The following is a 24173-nucleotide window of genomic DNA, read 5'->3' on the forward strand; positions in this document are numbered from 1 at the left end:
AGTTGACTATTCTGGACCCCTCAGCACCAGCATGAACAGTTTGCTTGCTGGACAGTGTTGTATGCAGGGTGTAGAGCTAGTGTAAGTAGTTAGTGTATCATCTTATAGTGCTCTAAAAAGTCTTTATGAATCTCAACCCGATTATGCAAACAGCAAGCAATCTATTTTCTCACTTTGAGAAAAAAAGTCCTGGAAAAAAAGAGCCGCTCAGGTGTGCTCCATCAGCACTATGATTTTATGAGACCCCTAGAGAAAAAATTTGAAATAGTAGTTACTTTTATTGAAAAGTTGCAGTTAATGTCTTCTCTGTAATTTTTTCACTTTGCAAAGTCATTCCACGGGCCGGATTGGAACCTCTGGCGGGCCGGTTTGGCCCGCGGGCCGCATGTTTGACACCTCTGCACTCGATGGTATATTCTCTCTAAAGAGAAGTTTTAACACAAACCAGGCACGTCCTTCAGCTACTATAATTTACCTACTGAGTTGAAGGTATTTTCAAGATGGTGGGTGGCATTTTGCAGTTTCCCCTGTCCAATTGTTGTGCAAATGACAGTTCCTATTTCTGAAGGATAAATAGACTGCAGTGTTTTCACATCAACTTTGAGGATTGCTGGGAACCTAACAGTAAAATACCTCATACTAAGCACCATTTAAACATTTTGCTGATAAGAATTGTGGAGCAAGAAAAGAACGTTGTTATTTTTATCAGTCTCTTGGCTACAAAAGAACTAAGCATTTTCTTAAAGGTTGAACTGTTCCTTTCAGTTTTGCTCTTCAAATTCAGATATATAAGAGGGCCCTGTTAAACAAGAACAAGTCTTTCACTGTTGAGGCTTCAACGTGTATGCCACATTTAGCCCACTTTATACTGTTCCAGTTATTTCTCCAGGTTGAACTTGAATGGTTTGCTTTTAAGGAACATCTTCAAGTAAAGTATTTCAGATTTTCCTGATCAGTAAATCTGATTGGTTAGTCTTTGCAACACTGTATGTCAGAGCTATGACCTGCATACACTGGGTTTGAGTATAGGCTACTATTGCTATGAACCAGGAAAACCACACATTAAAACTGGCCCACACAGTTGAATATTCCAAGAGAATTTAGAATAAAATATCATCCCCAGAAAAAATATATAATTATTCAGCTGTGCAGCTGAGTTCACAGATGACAGGAATTTAGGAGGAGTCACATAAAATTTAATTGTCACTGAAACAAGCGGAGAAGTAAAAGAGAGTGATACCCAGTTGGAACATAATGATGTATAGTATATTTGAGCATCTCTCGGGGATAAGGATAAGCTCCATGCATTTAAATGGTTGCTTAAGGCACTTGAATACTGATGGGGCTTGCCATCAAGGCCATTTAGTAAATGCTTGAGCGCCAACATGACTGGTGTTTTCTGCCAGTTTCACTGGCCTCATAAATTTCTGACACGTTATATCCTGTCTGCTTCAACTTCTCAGGATGTGGGGGAGTTATGGAGAGCACTCTTCCATAAACAGGGAAATAATTGGCAAATGATTCACCAGTTTTTCATATCTCAACATCCCACTAACATTTCAACAAGGTTCTCTGGGTATTTGACTTCATAAATAATGCATCTATTTAATGGAGCATGAAAACAAATAACTAAAATCTTCCTGACTCCGCTGGGTAAAAGTGAACTCAATATAAAAGCAGCCCTACCACATCCAAACATGCAGTTCAATCTGTTTCACAGTTTCCACTTGCTGCCTTTTGATGCACATCGCTGAGTGGAATCAAATTGTTGTCATCAAAATACTTTAGGACATTAATGCGCGGCGCTATTGCAGTAGGGTTTGAATTTCCAATCTTTACACAGCTTAATGGTTTTTGTTTGAAATGCAAGACAACTTTCTCTGTAATCCCATGATTTAGTGATATCATGCTGCAAACAACATACGAACCATGCAGTAATCTTCATTGGATGCAGGCAAATGGAGAGAAAGTTATGAGTGTAATCCGTAGAGCACATACAGTAGTTAAACCTGTGGCTGTGTGTCAGTGCCCTTTTAAGTACCAGACTTAGAATCCTCAGACACAAACATGCCGACAAACACACAGACCCAGTGACCTGAATGCAGCTCTGCTAGTATTGTTGAAAGTCTGTGATTAAGTTTTGGTAGAGAGACGCCGACGCTTTAACCTCTCTTGTTGTTTTGATTTTGGAGGATTTAGAAGCTCTTCACCTTAAATTCCCCAAACTGTGACTCACTGACTGAACCACCCATGTCCCCACTGCCAGACTTGTGATTCCTGTACGTGTAACCCTGACCTACTACCGCATCCAGAGTGAGATTGGACAAGAAGTAGGGGCTGTGTCCAAGTAAAGGCTAGCTCTGAGGAGCTTGGCAAAGTGATTGAATCCTCCTGGGAGAAATCCCTGCTCCACTTCACTCTTGGCTCAAGATTGAGTCCACTCCAGCAGGGTTAGCCCAGATAATCTGTGGCCATGATTGAAAATGAATGAAGAGGTTAACCCTTAAGGGTAGAGATGATCTGGGCTGACTGCCAGGATTAAGTACATGTGCGTGTTGGTATGTGTGGTTTACAGGGACATCATACCCACCTGTTAAACTCACAGGCAGACAACATTTGTGGTTAGAATCATCAGTTCCCTTACATGTTTGTCACATGGAATGAAAATAATAGAATAGACTGAATATTATATATTTAGTTTGCATAAATTCAGGTTAAAAAAATGACAGAAAAAGAAAGTTCAACATCAAGCATACTGTATATCAGAGGATTGTTGAAATGATATCCAAAGCCCCTGAAGTACACGGAAAGACAACACATCCATGGAAAATAACACTCCTTTTCTTCTGCATGAATGGCCAATCAAATCAACAGACCAACAGCACTGTTGGCAGCTCCCCAGCTCTCCCATTTTCAGAAGCAAGGAGATTGACTGATTTTTGTAAAGCAGCAGTGAAGGGTTGTTCAGTTTACAGGTCGATATCCACTCTGGCCCCCACCTATCGTCATGAACTGTCAGTAGAGACTGACAAAGACAAAGAGTGAGGGTAGAAGTGGCCGAAATGAGGTCTCTCCATAGGGAGGCCGGTGTCTGACTGTGGACGAGAAACTCAGTGATCCAGGAAGATCCTGGCATTGAGTTAGTGCTCCTTCACTCTCAACAGGAGCCTGTGGAAGTGGTTTTTGTTCCCCTGGGAACAGATGTTCATCAGGTGCTGCTGTCGCTGTGATGCTCAGCTGGACAAGCAGCTAGAAGCCAAGTTATGGGTGTAGTTTTTAAAAACTTCTGAATCATAGGTTGGATTTATCTTTGATTAAAACATACACTGTTGGTTTGCTACGCATAAGTATCAGATCAAAACAACTCATTATCTCCTCCTCTCAAAATCAGAGACAAGTGAGACGTTAAAAAACAACCAATCCAATATTTCCCAAAATGTGTTCTCTGTTTTTTGATGTGTTATCTTAATAGTCCTGCTTGATCTATATAATTAAATTGATGTTTATTTATATAATGTCTCAAAGTTTCATTAGCTTCATAAACAAAAATGCAAATTGGGATTTTTTGCCTTTGGCGACAGGTTTTTGATCCATAAATTGAGTTTGCACAAGCACGTCTTCATCAGACATCTATTAAAGTGTCAGCTCGTCATGTTGCTTCAAATACCAGCTATGTTTGTCAGTGTCTGCGCCGAATGCTTGCATACATTTTTCTTAGTCCAAACAACTCTGACCATGACCCAGCCTCAACGCTAATTGAAAAGTTTAGTGATTACAAGTCTGTTTTTCTAAGTTGTGATTTACAGTATGTGTGCCCTGAACTTTAAAGCATGCATATTGACCTTTATTCTGGCATGAATAGATGTTGTGGGTATTTTGTCAGTTTGAATGTTCCTGAACATTTTGAAGAAGGCTTTGTAACTGCAATGCAAAACTACACGTTGTTAGCTGGTTTGCTCTAATAGAATTCTAGCAGGTTGTCTCTATAAATCCTTGACAAGAAATCATACAAATATGTAAAAAAACAAAAAACATTAACAGTGATTCTCCATCATGCATCTTAAAACTGCTCAGGAACTATTGTTTTTTGATGAGTGGTTAATGAGTTGTCACTATCTGCCAAGGAAGTTGATAGTAAGTGGCTGCTGGATAGCAGAAAAACGACAGTTTTAATAAATAACACATTTATTAGAACTGTCGCTGATAGCAGGAGCCAAATTAGTGTTCGAGAAAATTGAAGTGTAAATGTGTCTCTATGGGCATCAACAGATGAGACAGCTAACAGAAATGGGAGGCTTTGGTATATCCACACACTATCTGATATCATATAAATTTCACACATCATCTCAGCTCTGATGCTAATGAAGTCAGATGGCACTGCCAGTTTGAAAACCCAGAGCGAAACCTCTAGCAAGGGTGAGTTTTTGCAAATATTCTTTCAGCATGAATAACCTGCTCATAAAACTGCAGTTACTGAAATGAGTTGCTTGAGTTGGCATGGATTGAATTCCCGGTGGGATGTTTTCAGCACCTTGTTGAATTTCTGCCATGAGGAAATTGGCCTGCTTTCTTAGCTTTCCACTCCAAAGCTAAGAAGCTGTCTGGATTGATATGAGTTAATTATTAGAGTTTTGAAAGTGGATCTTAAGCTATTTGTGACTATTGTATCACCATTCCACTTGATGACTCAAACAACTGCGTTTTGATCCTGTTCAGTGATATCTGACACACATATTTAGCAGAGGGACATCTGCAAGGGATTGGAAACTGTTGGACCTCAGGGACTGTCTGGTTTATTCACATTATTAATAATAAGCCTCCTCTCTCTCTCTCCTGGCAGAGCAATGTGTGTGTCTGAATCAGACATCTGATTAACTGATTCTCCCAAGGGCTAATGGGAATAAATACCCCTGCTAATTCACAGTCTGCCGACAGCCTGCGACACATCAATCTGTCGGGGACTCGACACTTTAGGCACAATATGAACAACCAACACATACATAACAAGCCCTAGTGTCCTTAAAATAAACATGCTTCTGCAAGCTAATACAGTCAGTCCTTCGCACTGTCTCACTTACTTATATAATTACAGACAACAGATGTGAGAAAAACGTAGATACAGAGGATGAAGATGTTGCAATTCAAGCCATCAGTCAATTGATTCATTTTTATTTCTGTAGCCCCAAATCATAGCAAAAAATATATCTCACCACTATTAAAGGCAGGTCTTAACCTACTCTTGGCAATATTAGGCAGTGGTGGCAGTGAGAAACTTACTTCTAACTGGCAGAAACCTCACAAGCACACCCAAATTAATTGTTGGACAGTCATTCTGCCATGATGTAAAATTACTTGTACAACAACAGTTCCCAAAAAGTTTGGACTCTTTTTGAAATCTGCATAAAAACAGATTTTTGTGGTTTGAAAATAATGTCCAAAAGGTGCTAAGGCATCATATCAAATGTTGAAACTGAAAATGTTTTGATGCCAGCAACATGTTTCCAAAATGTTAGGACAGGGTCAGGTTTATCAGTGTGTTGCAGGTTGCAACCCTTCTTCTTTGAACACTCTGTAAATGTCTGGGAACAGAGGAGACTAGTTTGTAGAGTTTTTAAAGTTAAATGGTGTCTCATTCTTCATAGGATTTCAGCTGCTGGACAGTTTGGGTTATATACTCTTTATCAAAAGACTTTTTCTATGCTTGTCTCAGAAGTAGACAAGGTGTTAGCCTCTTGGACCTAAGCTAGATGGCTTTTTCGGAGACAGATGATTGCATAGCCTCCCATACTATTTTTGGAGACTCTAGGTTCCACAAACAGGCCTGGTTTATAATGCACAATGAGCTCCTTAATACACGATGGTCTCTGACTATTAAGAGCAGAATGATTTAAATGCAAAGCAAATTATAGTAGTTAAAATATTTCAACACTTTGTGCAGAAACAAAAAATCAAACACTTTCTTGGGTCTTGTGCTTTACACATTTCAAATCATATAAGAGTGACACGATCATACATCTCCAAAAGTGAAGTTGTGAGTGAAATTCAAGCTTTGCACTAACAGAACTTTGTGTGTGTGTATTTGTTCTTTTTGTATTTCCTGCAGGGCGACAGTAAAAACAGGCCTGTCATTCAGTGCAGCGCGACCCAGCGACTCGACGCTGTGGGACATTGTTGTGGAGCCTGGCAGAGGAGCGACTCCCAACACTGTGTCTGTTGTCTGCCAGAGGAAGCTTGCTGTCACTGCAAAGAGGTCAGTCTAGTGCATGAACAGTTCATCCACACTGTGCTAGACTTGTGTGTGTTTCAAACTGTTCCTTTCAAATGCACTTTTAATACATTCAAAACAATCTTTATCTTTTCTCACTCTGTGTTTACTTCCATTTCTTTGTACTTTTTGTGAGATTTCAATAATCCCCACAGCTACCATAGGGCAAAGCAATCAGTTATCACAAAATAAATATCTGCAATGTTATGTATGCTCTGCTGTGTGGAGGCAGATTGAAAATGAATGCTTTGTATTTTTTTCCCAAAAAAAGTAATCATATGTGGCCTTGTACTCTGAAAACAAGTGAAGCCGTGAAGTCTGTATTTTTTGTGTGTGTGAGACACAGTGTTCATGTAGCTGTCTTGTTTTGTAAATAGAAGAGAGGGAGAGAGAGAGAAAGAAAATACTCAAGGAGTGACTGACCACCTCTGCAAACACTGGAAGTTTAACGCTCATTTCTACTGTCAGCACAGTGTCTGACAACCACAGAATATTAAATTGTGCAGCAGGAAGGAGAACATTGTATAACAGCAATGAAAGGAGGAATGCAGTGCTCTATAAAGACAGACCCAAATTGTTATATCTAATGTAATATGTCTCAGGTTGTGTTTAGTTTGTATTAGGACATGAAGAAATGAGGAAAAATCAGGCATACATTGGCGTATTTACACTCCTAGTTTTATACAATCCTTCTCTTTTCTGTCTGCATTCACATTACTGTGGTATAAATCATATATACATGTATAAATACTGATAAATCTCAACACTTCTCTTTAGATAAAGTCTGTTTTATCCTATTTTTTTTTATCTTGATGCAAGTAGTTGGTCAGTTACAGTATTTCTCAATTGCTAAAACACTAAACCCTATTGTCTGAACCAAATTCCTTAGCGGCATGAACCCATGTATTGAATCTGTCACTCTTTTGGCAAAACCATGAGCACTTTTCACCTTTTAGACACAACTTCAAACACATCCTTTCGTTTTGCAGCAGCTAACGACTGGAACAACTTGCAAAACACACTCAAACCCTCAACTTTGACTCCACTAACAACCTTCAAGCTAAAACTTCAACAGATTTTAATTGGCTGTCGCTCCTGCTGATCACTTCAGACTTTACTTACATGCACATTTCGCACATTGCTTGTTACTTCTCCACTTTTTTCTATTTATGTTTATATGTCTGTGTGTGTATGTGTTCCTGTTGGCACCTCTTGGTAAGGTCATGTTTGTGAATGAGAACTGGTTCTCAAACATTTTTACCTGGTAAAATAAAGGTCTAATAATTCTCACTCACTAAAACACATGTTGCACTGTGATGCACTTGTGTTGCATAATGGTAAGACCAGGGAGCAAGAGTTAAACACATTCGAAGCACAGGTGTCACAGATTAAACACAACGACTCAAAATGAATCACACTTGTGGCTAATGATGTGAGGAAACCAATATAAGCCAGTTCACAGAGCAGTGGTTGTTGAAGGTTGTAGAATGAACAGAATTAATCTGAGAGGCAGAAGAAGAGTGCTTGGAAGAGGTGGTCGAGGAGGAAGAGGAGGCCAGGGAGAATGTGGTCTGTGATGTGGATGAAGTCCTGTGGCCTGATCCAGCATGTAGACCTGATGCTGTGGCTGAAGGATTGTGGATACTGTAAGCACCTCAGTTTGATTTTGTGGATTACACTGTAATGTGTTCCTCATTTATATTTATGTTTACTTTATTTTTACTGTATACAGGAGCTAAATTCAAAGAGGATTTTATTTTATTTTTTGCTAAATTGATTTAGCCTACTGTGAACAGTAAACGTTTTTCTACAGCTTCATGTCCTGAGCATTGTGTTTTCAGTGTTTTGATGTAGTGTGTAATGACTGCTCAGTATTGTTTTTAATTCTGGGGGGTATGATCTGACAACATTGTTTGGTTTTGCAGGAAGAATCAGAGGTTTGGTGAATGTAGTTTGAAAATTGGGTGTTTTGCTTATTGTGTTGAGAAAAGCGTGGTGGATGTCAAGAAATGTGTTTTAGCAATTGAGAAATACTGTAAGAGCTTATCTACATGAAAAATATTACATAATTTGTAATCCTACTGTAATAGAAAGATTTTGAGTTCTTATATGAGATAAGCAGACAGCTGTCTTTGCAATACTATTAGCACAGACCCAACATATACCCACCATGAGCAAGCCTGTGGTAACAGTGGCATGGTAAAATATATTTTAAGAGGCAGAAACCTTGAGTAGAACACACACACACACACACACACACACACACACACACACACACACACACACACACACACACACACACACACACACACACACACACACACACACACACACACACACACACACACACACACATCAGAGCCGTTGTTGGAAAATGACTAATTTGAACAATTACAACCATATAAAAAGACTCATAATAACCATCCCTTCTCTATGGTCACAAGTTTTAGTCTTTAAATTGCAGTGATGAATTATAATCAAAACAGTTTCAGTAAGTAAATCTGAATGTTAAAGTGCTCCTACTTTGCATTCAGAGTAAATGATTATTAATTTCAGAGCACTTCCACTGCCTGTATTAACCTGGAAAACAGAGGTTGATTATAATAGTTCTGCCTGACTTTGGCGTTGTCACACACCAGCAGCCACCTCTGCTCAGCAACTTCCCGCCCACTCACACCCACACACCCACACACACCACCCAGCCTCCATCCGTCCGACCCACTTATCCGTAATCATCCATAATCACGGCTACGTTATCCGGGCTTAAGCGATTGCACGTTCAGAGGGGGAGATTAGGAAGGAGAGAGATATTCCAAGTTGTGTGAGTTGTACCGAGCCAACCAACACACACAACACGCACTTACACACATACACACCCACACCACTGAGCTTCGAAGTGATGATATGTCCTGTAGTTGAAGTCTCCCCTAACAGATTTCCAGGAAATAAGGGCATTAACCCTTTCTGTGTTTCTCTGTCCAGCTCTCATGAAACATCTTGCACATCTTACAGTGTGACTCCTTTAAGTGTGTGTACAACATTCATTTAATTTTCAGTCAGTTTCCTTTTGATTCTGTGTTTTAGTTGAGAAACACATTAATAATAATAATAATAATAATAATAATAATAATAATAATAATAATAATAATGCATTTTATTTATAGGCGCCTTTCTTGGCACTCAAGGTCACCTTACAACATTAAAAACAAACAGAGTTTAAATAACAAACAGTAAATAAAACACAATTTTAAAAGTTTTAAGTGAATGGACAGAGGAGTTGTGGTCAGATGGAGTAAGCCAGTTTAGTGGGAGTGAGTCAGTATTACGGAGGTCAGGTGGGAGAGAGTTCCAACAAGGCGAGCAGGGGGGACAGTGAGGTGGATGGAGGAGGAGGATCTGACGGTGCGGACGTGTGTGGCAGTATGGAGGAGGTCAGAGAGATATGAAGGGGCGAGGTTGTGTATGGATTTGAAGGTGAGGAGAAGTATTTTGTAGTTGATCCGGTCTGTGATGGGGAGCCAGTGGAGCTGTTGCAGGATGGGTGTGATGTGGTGGATGGAGGTGATTATTAAACATTAAAGACCATAAAAGTAAAAGCATATTCAGCCAACTGTTTTCTTTTGTTTTTAGTTTTCTGCCAAGCTAAGTCAGCTAGCTGTTAGCGGTTTAAGTCTGTCCACATATCTCTCAGTCCCTCCAGGAAGTTGCGATTTCGCGATTACAACTATCAACGCATATTCAACCAATCAGTGTGATTTTTGCGCGGCCTTGCAATTTTATACAATCAACGCAACTTTCACGCAAATTTGACCAACCACCTTAAAGGTGACATATCATGCAAAATCGACTTTTTAATGGTTCTCTACCTGAAATATGTTTCCCTGGCATGCCTACAAAATCCATTCTGCCCCTGTTTTGATTTCTCCACCTTTCTGTAAATGTGTGTGAAACGAGCCGTTTCAGTTTTCAGTGTTTTTGTTACGTCACAACAATATCCGGTCTGTCACGGAGTCAGAGCTCGGAGCTTGTTCAGCCCATAGACTGTATAAAATACAACTCAACCCCTCCTCCGTTTTTCATTCCCTGCACACATGTGTTAACAAGGAGCTTAGGAGGGAGGCATGCTAGTTGTAGGCTGTCTTAATAAACACAAAGGTTGGTTTTACTCCCCACGTCTGCAGATTTGAAGATCTAGTGGATGATTTTTATTTATCATGGAAAAGTGCTAGTAGTAGTTAGCATAGCTACATAGCTACATGTTTGTAGCTGTAGCTGTAGCTGTAGCTGTAGCTGTAGCTGTAGCTGTAGCTGTAGCTGTGAACCAAGACACACGTCTACATACTGACAAATAAAACAACAAGTAACACAGAATCTGTGACCAATCCTTCAGAAAGGTCCTGCTGCCTTTCTGGCAGAGGTCAGTTTTACTCCTCACGTCTGCAGATTTGAAAATCTAGTGGGGAGTAAAACCGACCTCTGCCAGAAAGGCAGCAGGACCTTTCTGAAGGAATGGTCACGGATTCTGTTTTACTTGTTGTTTTATTTGTCAGTATGTAGACGTGTGTCTTGGTAAACAGCTACAGCTACAGCTACAGCTACAGCTACAAACATGTAGCTATGTAGCTATGCTATCTAGTGGATGATTTTTATTTTTCAAGGAAAAGTGCTTGCGCTAGTTAGCATAGCCACATAGCTACATGTTAGTTGCTGTAGCTGTGTACCAAGACACACGTCGACATACTGACAAATAAAACAACAAGAAACAAAATCTGTGACCGATGGTTCAGAAAGGTCCTGCTGCAGGCACCTCTCCATCAGGATCAGATTCTGGATCAGATTCAGAGGGTTGAAGTAACGCGGGTCTGTGAGCAGATTGTATATTCAGCCAACATGTAAACATTAGATCAACGTGCTGGACAGCCGAGGCACATCCACTTCCTGAGGGGGCGTGGTCAGAGAGAAAACAGAGTGTTCTGAGGAGGACTGAAGAAGAGGGCTTTTCAGGCATGCCAAAATCTGATTTCAAAGTGCTTTTTTGAGCATAAACTTTAAAGACATGTTTTGGGGACCTCTTTGACCAATATATATAAATGAAAAAACGTGATATGCCACCTTTAATCTCAGCCCCTGTACGTTATTGGTTTCATCATCAATTTCACTTCCTTGGAGCATAAATGTAAGTCCTCACTTGATCTGCACTTTTCAACAGCAAAACACGCATGGAGAACGGGTGAAAAGAGGGGACAACAGGCAGGAGAAGTGACGATGACAACGTTGTTATTTATAGATACTAGAGTTATTATCTGAGGGGCTCAGTGTTAGCTTGGTCACTACCTGCAGCAGGTGTGCTTTATGAACCAGCTCCCCCTCACCCATGCATCTGTCTCATCTTCATGATGATTTTTACCCCCGGTGTGCGTCAGTGACAGAGACACAACAGGGGGACGTCTGTTTAATATTTAATGTTTGACATTGTTGCCACCATTACCAGAAAAAGCTCTGCGTCTACAGCTTGATTTATTCCAGTTTGGTGATACATCAGACACATTTAGTAAGTTTTGATCAACTCCTTGTTGAAAGATGCAGATGAGTTTCAGAGTGCCGTGAACTGACTGTCTGTCCAGTGCGCCTGTTACTGCAGGTACATTTAAGGACCGTCGTAAATGTGCAATACAGCCCATTCATGGCATTTTTCTGTGAAACAAGAGAATCAAAATACAGTCACAGTGGCCACATCAAGAATGTTTTCTAAAAACTATTGTAATTTAGCATATTTACTTGCCCTTGAGATGTTATTAGGGGAAAAAAGGAACCCAAAAAATGTCAACTTTCGCTGCAATTTTTTCAAAAAGCTGTTGCAAAATCAGGCTTCTTGGGCAGCAACAATCACAAAAAACCCTTAGAAATCCTTGAGGGACTGATAAAAGTAAAAGCATATTCAGCTAACTGTTTTCTTTTGTTTTTAGTTTTCTGCTGTAAGTCTGTCCACATATCTCTCATCAAATACCGCAATATGTGATTTATTCAATGACAAATGTGTTTGTTTGTAAGTGTCATGGTCAGAGCTGCTCGTCACTTCTATGGACATTTGATAAAGGCTTGTTTTTATCAGTTGTTATTTTAGTAACCTTATTTCTTTCGCAGAATCCTTGCCTTTATGTGAGGTTATAAGCAAAATAACTGCTATTTCATGGCGCTTAGACACTGCATTGACCCTCTGTGGGCTCAGGGTTTTTCAGTGGAGTCTAAACACTGGATATTGGAATAGTTATCATAAATTGAACAAAAGTCCTAAATTAACTCAGCTTGAGTTGCGAGTCTTCTGCCTGAAGCATCATCTGCAGAATACTTTATTAGTTTTCTTTTTCATTTGAGTATCTCTGTGGTTTAATCTTTAACCAAACGGTCCAAAGCACAGAGACGCTCACAGGCAAGCAGACAAAATGCAAAAATAAAACAAAACGGTTCTGCTTTTTCATTAATAACCCAGAGAGGATGACTTAATGAACTTGTTGTAGTTCTTTTTATCACTTCTCCCACTGAGCGGTGATGAGTCTGTGAGTTGTTTTTTGACAGAACACAAATATTTGTACGTGTGTCTATAGAAACTGATGCTTTTGCCCTCTTACTGCAGATTTTAATATGCCTTACCTTCCTTAAATGTGAGTTCTCACCGTGTAGTGCAGAGGTTCATTGTTTTGTTCCACGCAAAGTTTTGCTCCACTTCAAAGTGCCACAGGTCCATTCACATTCAGCTCTATTTCCCCTTTGATCTGTTCCTCCCAGCAGGTCTATGCCTACACACTCTCCCCAGCATCAAATAACATCACATGTCATTTCTCTGACAATCCTTTGACCAGAATATTCGGCTCAGAGTCTCTGCCAGCACACTTAATCTTCCCTCCACACTCTCGCCTTATTCCTCCGTCTGCTGATGGAAATGAGACCTCTCGTGTATTGCCTTCACTTTGAGTTCAGACTCTGTAGTTTCTTTTGCAGAGTAATTTCTCTCTCTTTTCTTTTTCATAGGCAGTGTGCAGTGCACATATATTTAAATTTCCTCTCCTAGGAACATAACAGGGTACACAACCAATCTTAGCTCCTTTTGCAGTGAAGCGTTTTTGTCTCTTGACACCATTCTGTGTTTTATAAAATTGTCAAATATGACAGTTTCCTGAGGTTGAAAATGAACATGTGAGAGGAACACATTGGGATTCTGTTGCAATTTTAACTGATTGAAATGACATGTTTTTTTAATGCATCACTTTCAGATGTCGAGCTGTGGTCGGGCAAAATGATGCCATGACATGACAAAAAAATATATCTGTAGATATTACACCAACCACATTTAATAACACTCTGCAATTTTACTCTCCAAGAGAACACTTCAGTAGAACAAAAATGAAGTGGTGTCTGGGATGAGGCTAAGTACTGGGTCATGTTGTATTACTCTTAACATTTAACACTTGCTTGAAATTTAATTAAGCTTAGTTTTAATATTTAGTCTCCCTATAATTAGATCAGTTTGCTCCTTTTTCTGTTATTTGTAACTCTACATGTGAAACTTTTAAAACAGTATAGCCTTCATTTACAATACATGCCATACAATGTCAGGTTCCACTGAATCGTTGTATTACTCTAAGGAAGGTGACCCAAAAATACATGATATATACATATAAGAAATATATAAACTTTGACTTTTAATCAAGACTGCATCACTTCTGTAAGACTCAAACACTGACTATCATGATCATCAACTCCACACTTTCTTCAGTTATAGTTGGTCCTGTATTAAAATGATCTCATGCAGGCTTCTGTTACATCAATGACTTTCTAATGTTCCAGCATGAATTACAAGGTTTACCTATGTGTACCTTACTACTTTCCTAACCATATTGTATTCTGATGATTTTCTTTTAACAGGGGTCTCTTGGAGGTTTTGCAGCTGGACTTTGTCCCAAAAGATGTCTCCGAGCAGATTGAGAGTCAGACTATCTCCTGGCGATTGGAGATGCCTGGTAACATTAAGGATGTTGGAACAATGCGGATCTACACGACCAGGAAAGACTATGTGGGGCTGGCACCAATAGTCATGGTGAGGACAACTTTTATTCGATTTTAAGGAATGTTTTAGAAATGCAGACTATTCAACATTTTACACACTAACAGGTCATTTAAATGACCCGTTTTATTTTCTGTTGACTTATTCATTCAGATGTTTGAGAAGGTATAAAGTTCTATAAAGGCTCTGTACAGCCCACTCTCAGTGTAATGCAAATCAATCCTTGATTTAACTATGGACAGTTTCATACTCTAAACTTCTTGAATATTCCCTGTACGAATTACCAAGACAGGACTATTTCATTTGACATTCACTTCATTCATATGATATTTTTTTGTCATTTTAAAATGTCAGCATTTGCAAAGAGAAGTGCAGCATTCTTGGGTCTTCATTTCACAGATGTTGCTTTTGTGTGCCATGTGGATTTGTTTAAATCCAGACAGAGCAAGTCTCCTCATATTAATATGCACTCATTTGCACAAGTCTGCATTAAAAAGTGGATAACATGACAGCTCCCCAAAAGTAAGGCAATGCATTTGGTGCTCCCCTACTGACTGGCTGCAGCGTAGCTCATAAAGCCTGCTTCCTTTATCTTAACAGATGGGACAATGATTAAACTTCAAAATCAAGATATTGGTTGTAGAAATTGTTCTCAAACATGGTGTTTCTTTCGGTATAGTTTGTTCTTATCATGTTGAGTGTTAATTTTCCTGTGAAGTTTGGTATTCATTTTAATATTTGATGCTTTGATAAAGGGAAGTAAAGCCAAGATTGACAGCTTTGTTAACAAGAGTCATTTAAACTTCCCATACCTGTGGGTATCTGCCTCCAACAGATTCACGATTCAAGATCAGGAGAATTAAATATGTTCTTGGTTAATAGAACAGGCAGGATGTCAATACCACCACTAACCAGCTGCTGATCCCCACTGAGCAGACTATGGCTCCAAGAGCATTACCAGCAAGAAGAAATATCACTGCTCTTTGTGGGGGATATTTTTGTTTCACTTTTGTACAGCAGATATGATTGGAGATGCATAATCCATTTTTATATACAGTGAATGTTCCATCCACATAACAGCGAGGGCTTTTAAATGACACGTTCTGCCATTCAGCATAGCATGAGTTCAAAAATGGGGATGAAGAAGAGAAAGACTTTTCACTCTCTTGAGACCAATTTTCTTCAACATTAAACAGTTAAAGCAATCTATTCCATTCGTAAGTGTTGTTTTTGAGAAGAATTGAAGTAAAATTATATTTGCATTGAGTTACTCATCTGTCAAGTTTGTCATCCATGTGCTATTTTTATCATGCACAGGAATTTAAGACCTTTACATATGCGACTTTCAGCAGAAATACAAGGTAGATACGGATCACTGTCTTTGCCATGAGATCCAAAAGGTTATTTCATGGTACAGTAATCAATATGAACCAAACTAACAGTGGGGAAGAGAGATGATTCATTTCAGTCAGAACACTCACGTGAGAAAAGACAATTTTTCTTTCTGTTTTTAATATTTTTTCTGCTTTTCGAGACAAATTGTTGAAGCTTAACATTCATATTTATAGCAGAGTAAAATTACTGTTATGACCTAGTGTGAACCCACTGCATGCCACTGTACATACAACAATGTTTAAAAAAAAAAAAGAAGAAGCAGATTTGAACAAGAGCTAAACCATTTGGGCTGAGCTTGATCACCGCTGTGAGATTACTGCAGAGCTGGCAGAGACATTGGACAACAGCATCCCTCAGTGTGGCACTGCCAGCGCAGCAGAGCGCTGATATTGCGCTCTGATTTTGTTTCTACCCCTGTGATCCCGTGGCTTATGTTTGGGTCAGTGTTGCAGTCTGAACTAGAGCGTGTCCTTTTGGAATTGCGGTCAGCAGCTGTCAAGCCGACAGAGTGCAGAATATGAGGCTGCCGGGAAACATCTGCCTGCTGCTCTAGTCTACAACTATCAGCAGGTGGAAACAAATCAGCCAGAGCTCCTTACAGACTAACTGCTGCTACCTACAAATGATTAAAAAAACTGAATGAGGGATCTTATAAACTGTAAAGTAGTTATAATCCATGTGCAAGGAGGAGTTAAAGTCTAAAAATAAACCTTCATCAGACTTGATGGCCACCTGTTGGATATATTGAAGGCTAAGCTACAAGCTAAGCGTGAAAAAAGATGTACAGTACAAGGTTAGAAAAATGGATTGAGGGATTAGAAATGTAATCAGGTTAAGGTGTTTGAGAGGTGAGCTACTGTTTGGATAATACAGTTCAGTAGGGGATTTATTGTTATCCAGGTGTGTGGGTTAGTGAGAGACTGACATGCTCTGATTTTCATTCTTTATTTTTGCACATCTGTCCAGTTTGTGAGTGAGTGGGTGTTTGTGAGTTCATCCTTGGTATGATTTAAACGAATCAAGGTCTCCGGCCTGTGAGTGTCAATCCTTATTAGTCTTCCTAAACCCTCTGCCGGTCATCCCCGCTCGCTCACAAATGGAGATGATTAAACTATATGTCACAGTCAATCAGGATATCAAGCAAATGTGTGTAAGGTCGTTCTAATTCCAGACTACTTTCTCTATACGTTCACTTGTACAGCAATTCAGAAGGATGTATGTGGGTGGTTGGGTTTAGAAAAACTCTGCAATGTTATTTTTCAGCATGTGTTTGAAATAACACTGATATGCCACATAATTAAATCTAGGGTATGTCCACCTTTAGCTTATATTAATTACTGAACATAAAAGGTTTAATTAACTTTTCTCAGCATCAAGGACATCTTGCATTTATTATGGGTGTAATGTTATTGTGTAATCACCTGTCTACAATACATGCTGTTTAAGGAGTGAAACTCCTTATACAAAGTATAAATAAGGTAGCCATTCAGCTTTAGAAGTGTGCAATAAATTCAAAATAAACACTAGGTACGTGTGCTCTGATGAAAAGGATAAGCAACCCAACCCATTACACCCCGAAACCAATATTTATGCTCTACTGGTTAGTTAAGTAAGGCCCTTGTGTCCCCCAAGTCCCAGACATGAAGATAGATGGATGGAGAATGGTGGGCAGCGAGACCTGCACTTTACTGGAGTTAGGCCCACAACACCTCAGTGAGGCTCAACAGTTTGCTCCAGCATCCCAGAAGCACCCCCATCCATGCCAGCTCTCACTGCCCATCATACCCACTCTCACAGAAAAATAAATTAAAGGAGAAAAAAGAAAGAGAGGAGTCTGTAGAGTGGGAATGCATAGCTGAAGTGAGAGGCCTGTTTGGGCTGGAGCTCAACCACACCTGGCTAGGCTGTATGCTCTGTCCTAAATTCATAGTACATGATGCGACTGTAATGATGAATTTATACTAACACAGCCAACTAACCTGCTCTTAATCTTCCTTTCTTCTTACACAGAGCTCTGATATCTTGAACACTGCCATGCTGACGGGTAAGACAGTTTCTGTGCCTGTGAAAACGCTCGCTGTGGAGGCTGATGGCTCAGTTACTGACGTTACCAACTTCACCAGCTGCAGGTCTGGAGAGGACGATGTGCTCAAGGTTAGCAATTACATCCACCCAAATCAGCTTGGTTTGAAGTACTTGCATGCATGAGTGATCTGCTTTATAAAGCAGCATTGCAGATGTTGTAACATAATTGTAACCAAAACAGAAGCAATACCCTCATATTTTAATATATTTTATTCTTTGAGGCTTGCGATAAAATAATTTATGATTGACTGAAATAAAGTATAATTTTTATGCCAGCTTTGTAACTTTCAAATTTTGCAGATTCAATTCAATACTCTAAAAAAAGTTTCTCTGAGTGAATTTCTGCCAGAGCTTGACAGCTTGATCATAAAGTATTCCCTGTGTATGCAGACTTTACGGCTTGCATGCATAATATATATTATAAGCTGAATTTGTTTTATAAAAGTGGAACACCGACTCTTTTACTTTTACTCTAAAAACTTTTCTAACTTTTTCTACAGTTTTTAATTCTAGTAAGAAATTTGAATTAATCACTCAGGTAATATTTCATACCAAGCACATTCTCTGAATGTTCGACGGTCATTAATACGATTCTGAAAACACTGAAAGTTGATTCATAATTATTAATTTGTTGTATAACTTCACAAAATCCACTTTCAATGTGCCATCTTGCTAAACAGGTCCGGCGAGTTGTGTGTGAGTGTGTATGTTTGTATGTGTGTGTGTGTGTGTGTGTGTGTGTGTGTGTGTGTGTGTTTGTGTGTGTTTGTGTGTTTGTGTGTGTTAAAGTATAGTCTTTCATGAGCTCAGCCTCTTTAACATGGCATTAGAGACTCAGCTCATGATCTTAGCACTCAGTCTATAAGCACAGTAGTTTGACCTTTCTGTAATGGATCCATGTTAGTGGGGCAGTGGTAGCAGAGAGAGAGAGAGAGAGAGAGAGAGAGGGACAGACAGTTGAATAACAGAGAGGGCAAAAAGGATTTATGCTGTTTTCCATTAGATGATGTGGCAGCCATGATCATGATGCAGTGTGAGAGCTTTATAGAACGAGAAAGCGCCAAAGAGAGGGAGAGAGAGAAAGTGTGTAATGATTTTCTGTATCAGCTGAGGAGAACTAAATCCAGTGTTTATTATATTTCCGAATGCATTCCCTTCCTGTGGTCACTGACCCCTCTTAGGGATATGCCACCTGTTGGATGTTCTTAAAGTAAGTAAGTAAGTAAGTAAGTACATTTTATTTAGTATAGCACCTTTCATAGAATACAATCACAAAGGGCTTCACAGAAAAAATATTCAATTTCAAATGAAATCATAAAACATTAAAAGAAACAGACAATAGCATAATTAAAGTATAAGTCTTAGTATTAAAGGTGACATATCATGCAAAATCAACTTATTAATGGTTCTCTACCTGAAATATGTTTCCCTGGCATGTCTACAAACCCCCCGAGAATTAAAAAAATCCATTCTGCCCCTGTTCTGATTTCTCCACCTTTCTGTAAATGTGTGCTGAAACCAGCTGTTTCAGTTTTCAGTGTTTTTCATACGTCACAACGAAATCCGATCTGTAACGGAGTCAGAGCTCGGAGCTTGTTCAGCCCATAGACTGTATAAAATACAACTCAACCCCTCCTCTGTTTTTCATTCCCTGCACACATGTGTGCTAACAAGGAGCTTAGGAGGGAGGCATGCTAGTTGTAGGCTGTCTTAATAAACACAGAGGTCGGTTTTACTCCCCACGTCTGCAGATTTGAAGATCTAGTGGATGATTTTTATTTTTCATGGAAAAGTGCTAGCGCTAGTTAGCATAGCCACATAGCTACATGTTTGTAGCTGTGTACCAAGACACACGTCAACATACTGACAAATAAAACAACAAGAAGCACTAAATATGTGACCAATGGTTCAGAAAGGTCCTGCTGCAGGCGCCTCTACGTCAGGATCAGATTCTGGATCAGATTCAGAGGGTTGAAGTAACGTGATCTCTGAGCAGCCGTGTATATTCAGCTAACATGTAAACAGGGGGCGTGGTCAGAGGGAAAACAGACTGTTCTGAGGAGGGCTGAAGAAGAGGGCTTTTCAGGCATGCCAAAATCTGATTTCAAGTATTTTTTTGAGCATAAACTTTAAAAACACGTTTTGGGTACCTCTTAGACCAATATATATTGAAGCGTGATATGTCACCTTTAATATTCCACAATGTTGGTGCCACCACTTCAAAAGCACGGTCGCCTTTTGTACTCAGACGAGCTCGAGGGACAACCAGCAAGCCCTGGTCAGAAGACCTGAGTGACCTACAGGTGAGGTAGGGGTGGAGCAGGTCGGCGATATATTCAGGAGCCTGACTTTGCAGAGCTCTATACACAAAAACAAGAACCTTAAAATTAATCCTAAATTTAACAGGAAGCCAATGTAAGGAGGATAGAAATGGAGTGATGTGGGTTGTCCGGCTGGACTTGGTCAACAGCCTTGCAGCAGCGTTCTGGACTAATTGAAGATGATGGAGGGACGATTTACTGAGACAGGTGAAAATTGAATTACAATAGTCCAGTCGGGATGAAATGAAAGCATGAATGATAATTTTCAATTCAGGATGTGACACAACAGACCTAAGTTTGGCAATGTTTGGTAAATGGAAGAAACATGACCGGGACAACTGTTTTATGTGGTGATCGAAATACATGGACTGATTGAATATTACTCCAAGATTTCTGAGTTTAGACTGGACAGCAGAAGAGAGGGAACCAATACACTGAGCAACCTTGAAAGCTATAGAATCAGAACCAACGATAAGGACCTCCGTCTTGTCAGCGTTTAGCTGCAGGAAGTTGTCAGCCATCCAGTCATTAAGCTTGAAATCATAAACTCCAACTTGTAGACATTAACTGAACATACCAAAATCTCTTCCGGTAACTCTAATACAATCACATGTCTGAGATTCAGCTACATTCTGACATTGGATGTAAAATAAAATTCCTAGAAAGAACAAATTAAAGTTGCATGCTAGGTTGTGTTTTGCGCCCTCTCAGAGCTGCATGTATTGATTTTGCTTTGGGGCAAGGGAACAAGCTGACATACTGACACATGGTCACATTATGAAGTTGTTATGTGGGAACAAGCAAACTGTTTTACACATTGAAAAGTCACAGTGCAACATCAGAATCCATTCACAGTCTTGCTTTTGGCTGCATGGTGAATTTAAGTTCAATATTCACTCCTCCTCATAAACTGAAGCAAATCTATGGCTCTAAAGCTGCTCATAGCTCAAATATGTTTGCTGGGCAGTAACTTCATCAACATGCTACCGGCTACGTTTTTCACTTTAGCTGAAAATTGATATGAAAATAAACCAACACATGAGCTGAAGGATGTGCTCATACTTCCTCTATTTGTGTTATTTTATTACACAGAATGTTTAAATAAATTTGGTGTAAGACACTGTGATCTGCAGTTCTTTAAGGAACTGAAAAACACACACTAGCTCTGTTAAGTAGGGGATGATATATTGTGAGCAAGTGGTTAAGGGAAATAGAATTCCAGCAGGATGAGACAAGACCTTCGACGCAAAGCTCACTATTCATTATCCTTCTTATCATCCAGCTACCAACCAAAGATACAAATGAGTTGACACCAAGTATTTAAAGATTATTTATTGGTTTGAAAATTCCTTATTTATACAGCTAAAATATTAGTCAGTTTGAGAGTTGGTAGTGTCTCCATGGCAATGTTATTCTTGACGTAATGGAAGGCTTAAATGGTAGATGAAACGTTTACATTTTAAAACACAGCAGGATGGTTAAGACATGGGAAGCTGTCATGTTGAGAATACTTGAGTCGCTGGAACATGATAAACCACTGGTACCTCTGTCCACAGCATGCCTTCAACCATGCATTTAGAGAAGGGACTGATGGCCAAAGAGAAAAGTGGAAAGTACTTTAAAAAAAAATGCCCCCAAAATAGTTATACAGGATAAAGGAAGACTTTTAAAATTAGTGGTTTTTGCATGCTTAGGTTTTCTATAGAGTTTAGTTTTCTCCTGATGTGGAGCTGCCTAAAACATGGAGTTCGAGTTGACTTACCTTGGAAGCCATCCCTCCCTCTGCATTTTCCTCCCCTTTTCCACCTTTCTTCTTTCCAGTGCTTCACTCTATTCTCCAGTCTACTGCCCTCCAATTACCTCTGTGGAGCCACTGGTTTCTTAAGATAAGTGAGGCAGCGGTGGAGATAGGCCCTCCAATCTTGGATAAAACACACCAACTGCTGTGTCTCACCTCATTGCTCTGACTGCTGGGGACTGCAATGCTCTCACCTAAACTACAGCACTGTAGGAACTGTCGCACGGAAGAGCTGATTTAAATTCAGTAGCAGTTTCATAGAGACCGCAGCCTTGAATTTACATGACATAAACAGAAACATTGTGCGATTCCCCGGCCACACTTTGGAAGGAGAGTAAAATGAATATAAAGTGTGTGTCTGTGTGGTTTTAGCTTATTGGTATTGGTGCTTCTCTTCTCCCTGCTTCTTTTTTGTCAGCTCTTGCTAAAACTTTCTTATTTATTTTCCTCTGGGCTTAAACTGAAGTAAGTTCAGTCCAAATCACTTGACAATGGTTCCGGCAGACACTACTTATTTTAAAGTTGAACTAAACTTTATAGAATTACTTTCTTGCCAAACATGAAGATATATTCTTATGTGACAGACAGAAGAGAAACCCATCACACTCAGATTCTATGCAAGAGACAAGTAGACAAGTAGGGGATTAGGTATAGTGAATGGGATGTTATGCAAGTTAAATCCCAGCCGGATGAGCAAGATATTGGCATGAAGCTACCGACTTGTCTACTGTCTGGTTTTGGCTCTGCAACCAAACTAGACAAACACAGACTGCAACGGACGATAAGGACTGCAGAAAAAATCATCGGTGTCGACCTGCCCCCCATCCAGGACTTGTACCGGTCCCGGGCCAGGAAACGGGCAGGTAGCATCACCGCTGACCCCTCACACCCTGGACACAAATTTTTCAAACTCCTCCCCTCCGGCAGGCGCTACAGATCACTGTGCGCCAAAACAACCCGCCATAAGAACAGCTTCTTCCCCCAGGCTGTCACTCTGATGAACACTAAACCATAACAGTGTCATACCTGTCAGATAAATACTCTCTGTAAATATACATGTAGATACACAATGCAACAATTCTCCAAGCAGAATTCCATATTTCTATTTTTTGTATTATTTAACTACTATTTTTATAATGTAAAACTACCTCTGCTACTCACCACTTCACTTTATCATATTATTTTAGCCTGTACATATTAGTCAAGCCTATTTGTTGTTTCTTTGTATTTATAGCTAAGGTTATTGTTATTATATTTTTTATTTTATTTTTTATTGTAGTTCTTATTCTTATTCTTATTCTTATTCCTATTCTTATGCCTTGTACAAAGAGAGCACAGTTTACTAAAGTCAAATTCCTTGTGTGTTCAAGCATACTTGGCGAATAAAGCTGATTCTGATAATGCTGATTCTGATTCTGACTTAAGACATGGAGAAGAGGACACAAATGATTGATTTCGATGCAGTTTTATTGATTTTAAAATGATGGCAATAACTTCTTATCAGACTCCTTAGGGAACAATTTAAGATTAAAGCAGACATTTCAATTCACAGTCAAGTTAAAAAAAACTGGCAGGCTTACTTGCTATAATCAACATCAAACTGAACAACAGACATACACTAGCTCTGCAACCATTGCATTGATTGCAGTTCAGGATATGACTCCACTTTTGAGATTTGGCTGGGGTCCACTAGCACCTTATGCCTTTCTCACATCTATGCTCGGTTACTGTTATTATTCCCAAACTCTTAAAACCAGCCTGAGTAGCGGACTAACATATTTACCACAATTCTTTACCAATTTAGATTGCTATGGAAACTTAAAGGTGACATATCATGCAAAATCGACTTATTAATGGTTCTCTACCTGAAATATGTTTCCCTGGCATGTCTACAAACCCAAAAAAATGAAAAAAATCCATTCTGCCCCTGTTCTGATTTCTCCACCTTTCTGTAAATGTGTGCTGAAACCAGCCGTTTCAGTTTTCAGTGTTTTTCATACGTCCCAACGACATCGGGGCTGTAACGGAAGTCAGAGCTCGGAGCTTGTTCAGCCCATAGACTGTATAAAATACAACTCAACCCCTCCTCTGTTTTTCATTCCCTGCACACATGTGTTAACAAGGAGCTTAGGAGGGAGGCATGCTAGTTGTAGGCTGTCTTAATAAACACAAAGGTCGGTTTTACTCCCCACGTCTGCAGATTTGAAGATCTAGAGGATGATTTTTATTTTTCATGGAAAGGTGCTA

General features: G+C 39.5%; 1 protein-coding gene across 1 annotated transcript in view; it reads left to right on the top strand.

Annotated features, from left to right (window-relative positions):
• si:dkey-1d7.3 (transmembrane protein 132C) overlaps positions 1-24173 on the top strand; it is a 46976-nt gene that overhangs the window by 7953 nt on the left and 14850 nt on the right. Inside the window, exons 3-5 of the mRNA XM_034709045.1 lie at positions 6104-6250; positions 14189-14360; positions 17733-17876. Coding sequence (XP_034564936.1) covers positions 6104-6250; positions 14189-14360; positions 17733-17876 — 463 coding nt within the window. The remainder of the gene's footprint in view (positions 1-6103; positions 6251-14188; positions 14361-17732; positions 17877-24173) is intronic.

This window comes from Notolabrus celidotus, chromosome 19 (genome assembly GCF_009762535.1).
Source record: "Notolabrus celidotus isolate fNotCel1 chromosome 19, fNotCel1.pri, whole genome shotgun sequence".
Lineage (NCBI taxonomy): Eukaryota > Metazoa > Chordata > Actinopteri > Labriformes > Labridae > Notolabrus > Notolabrus celidotus.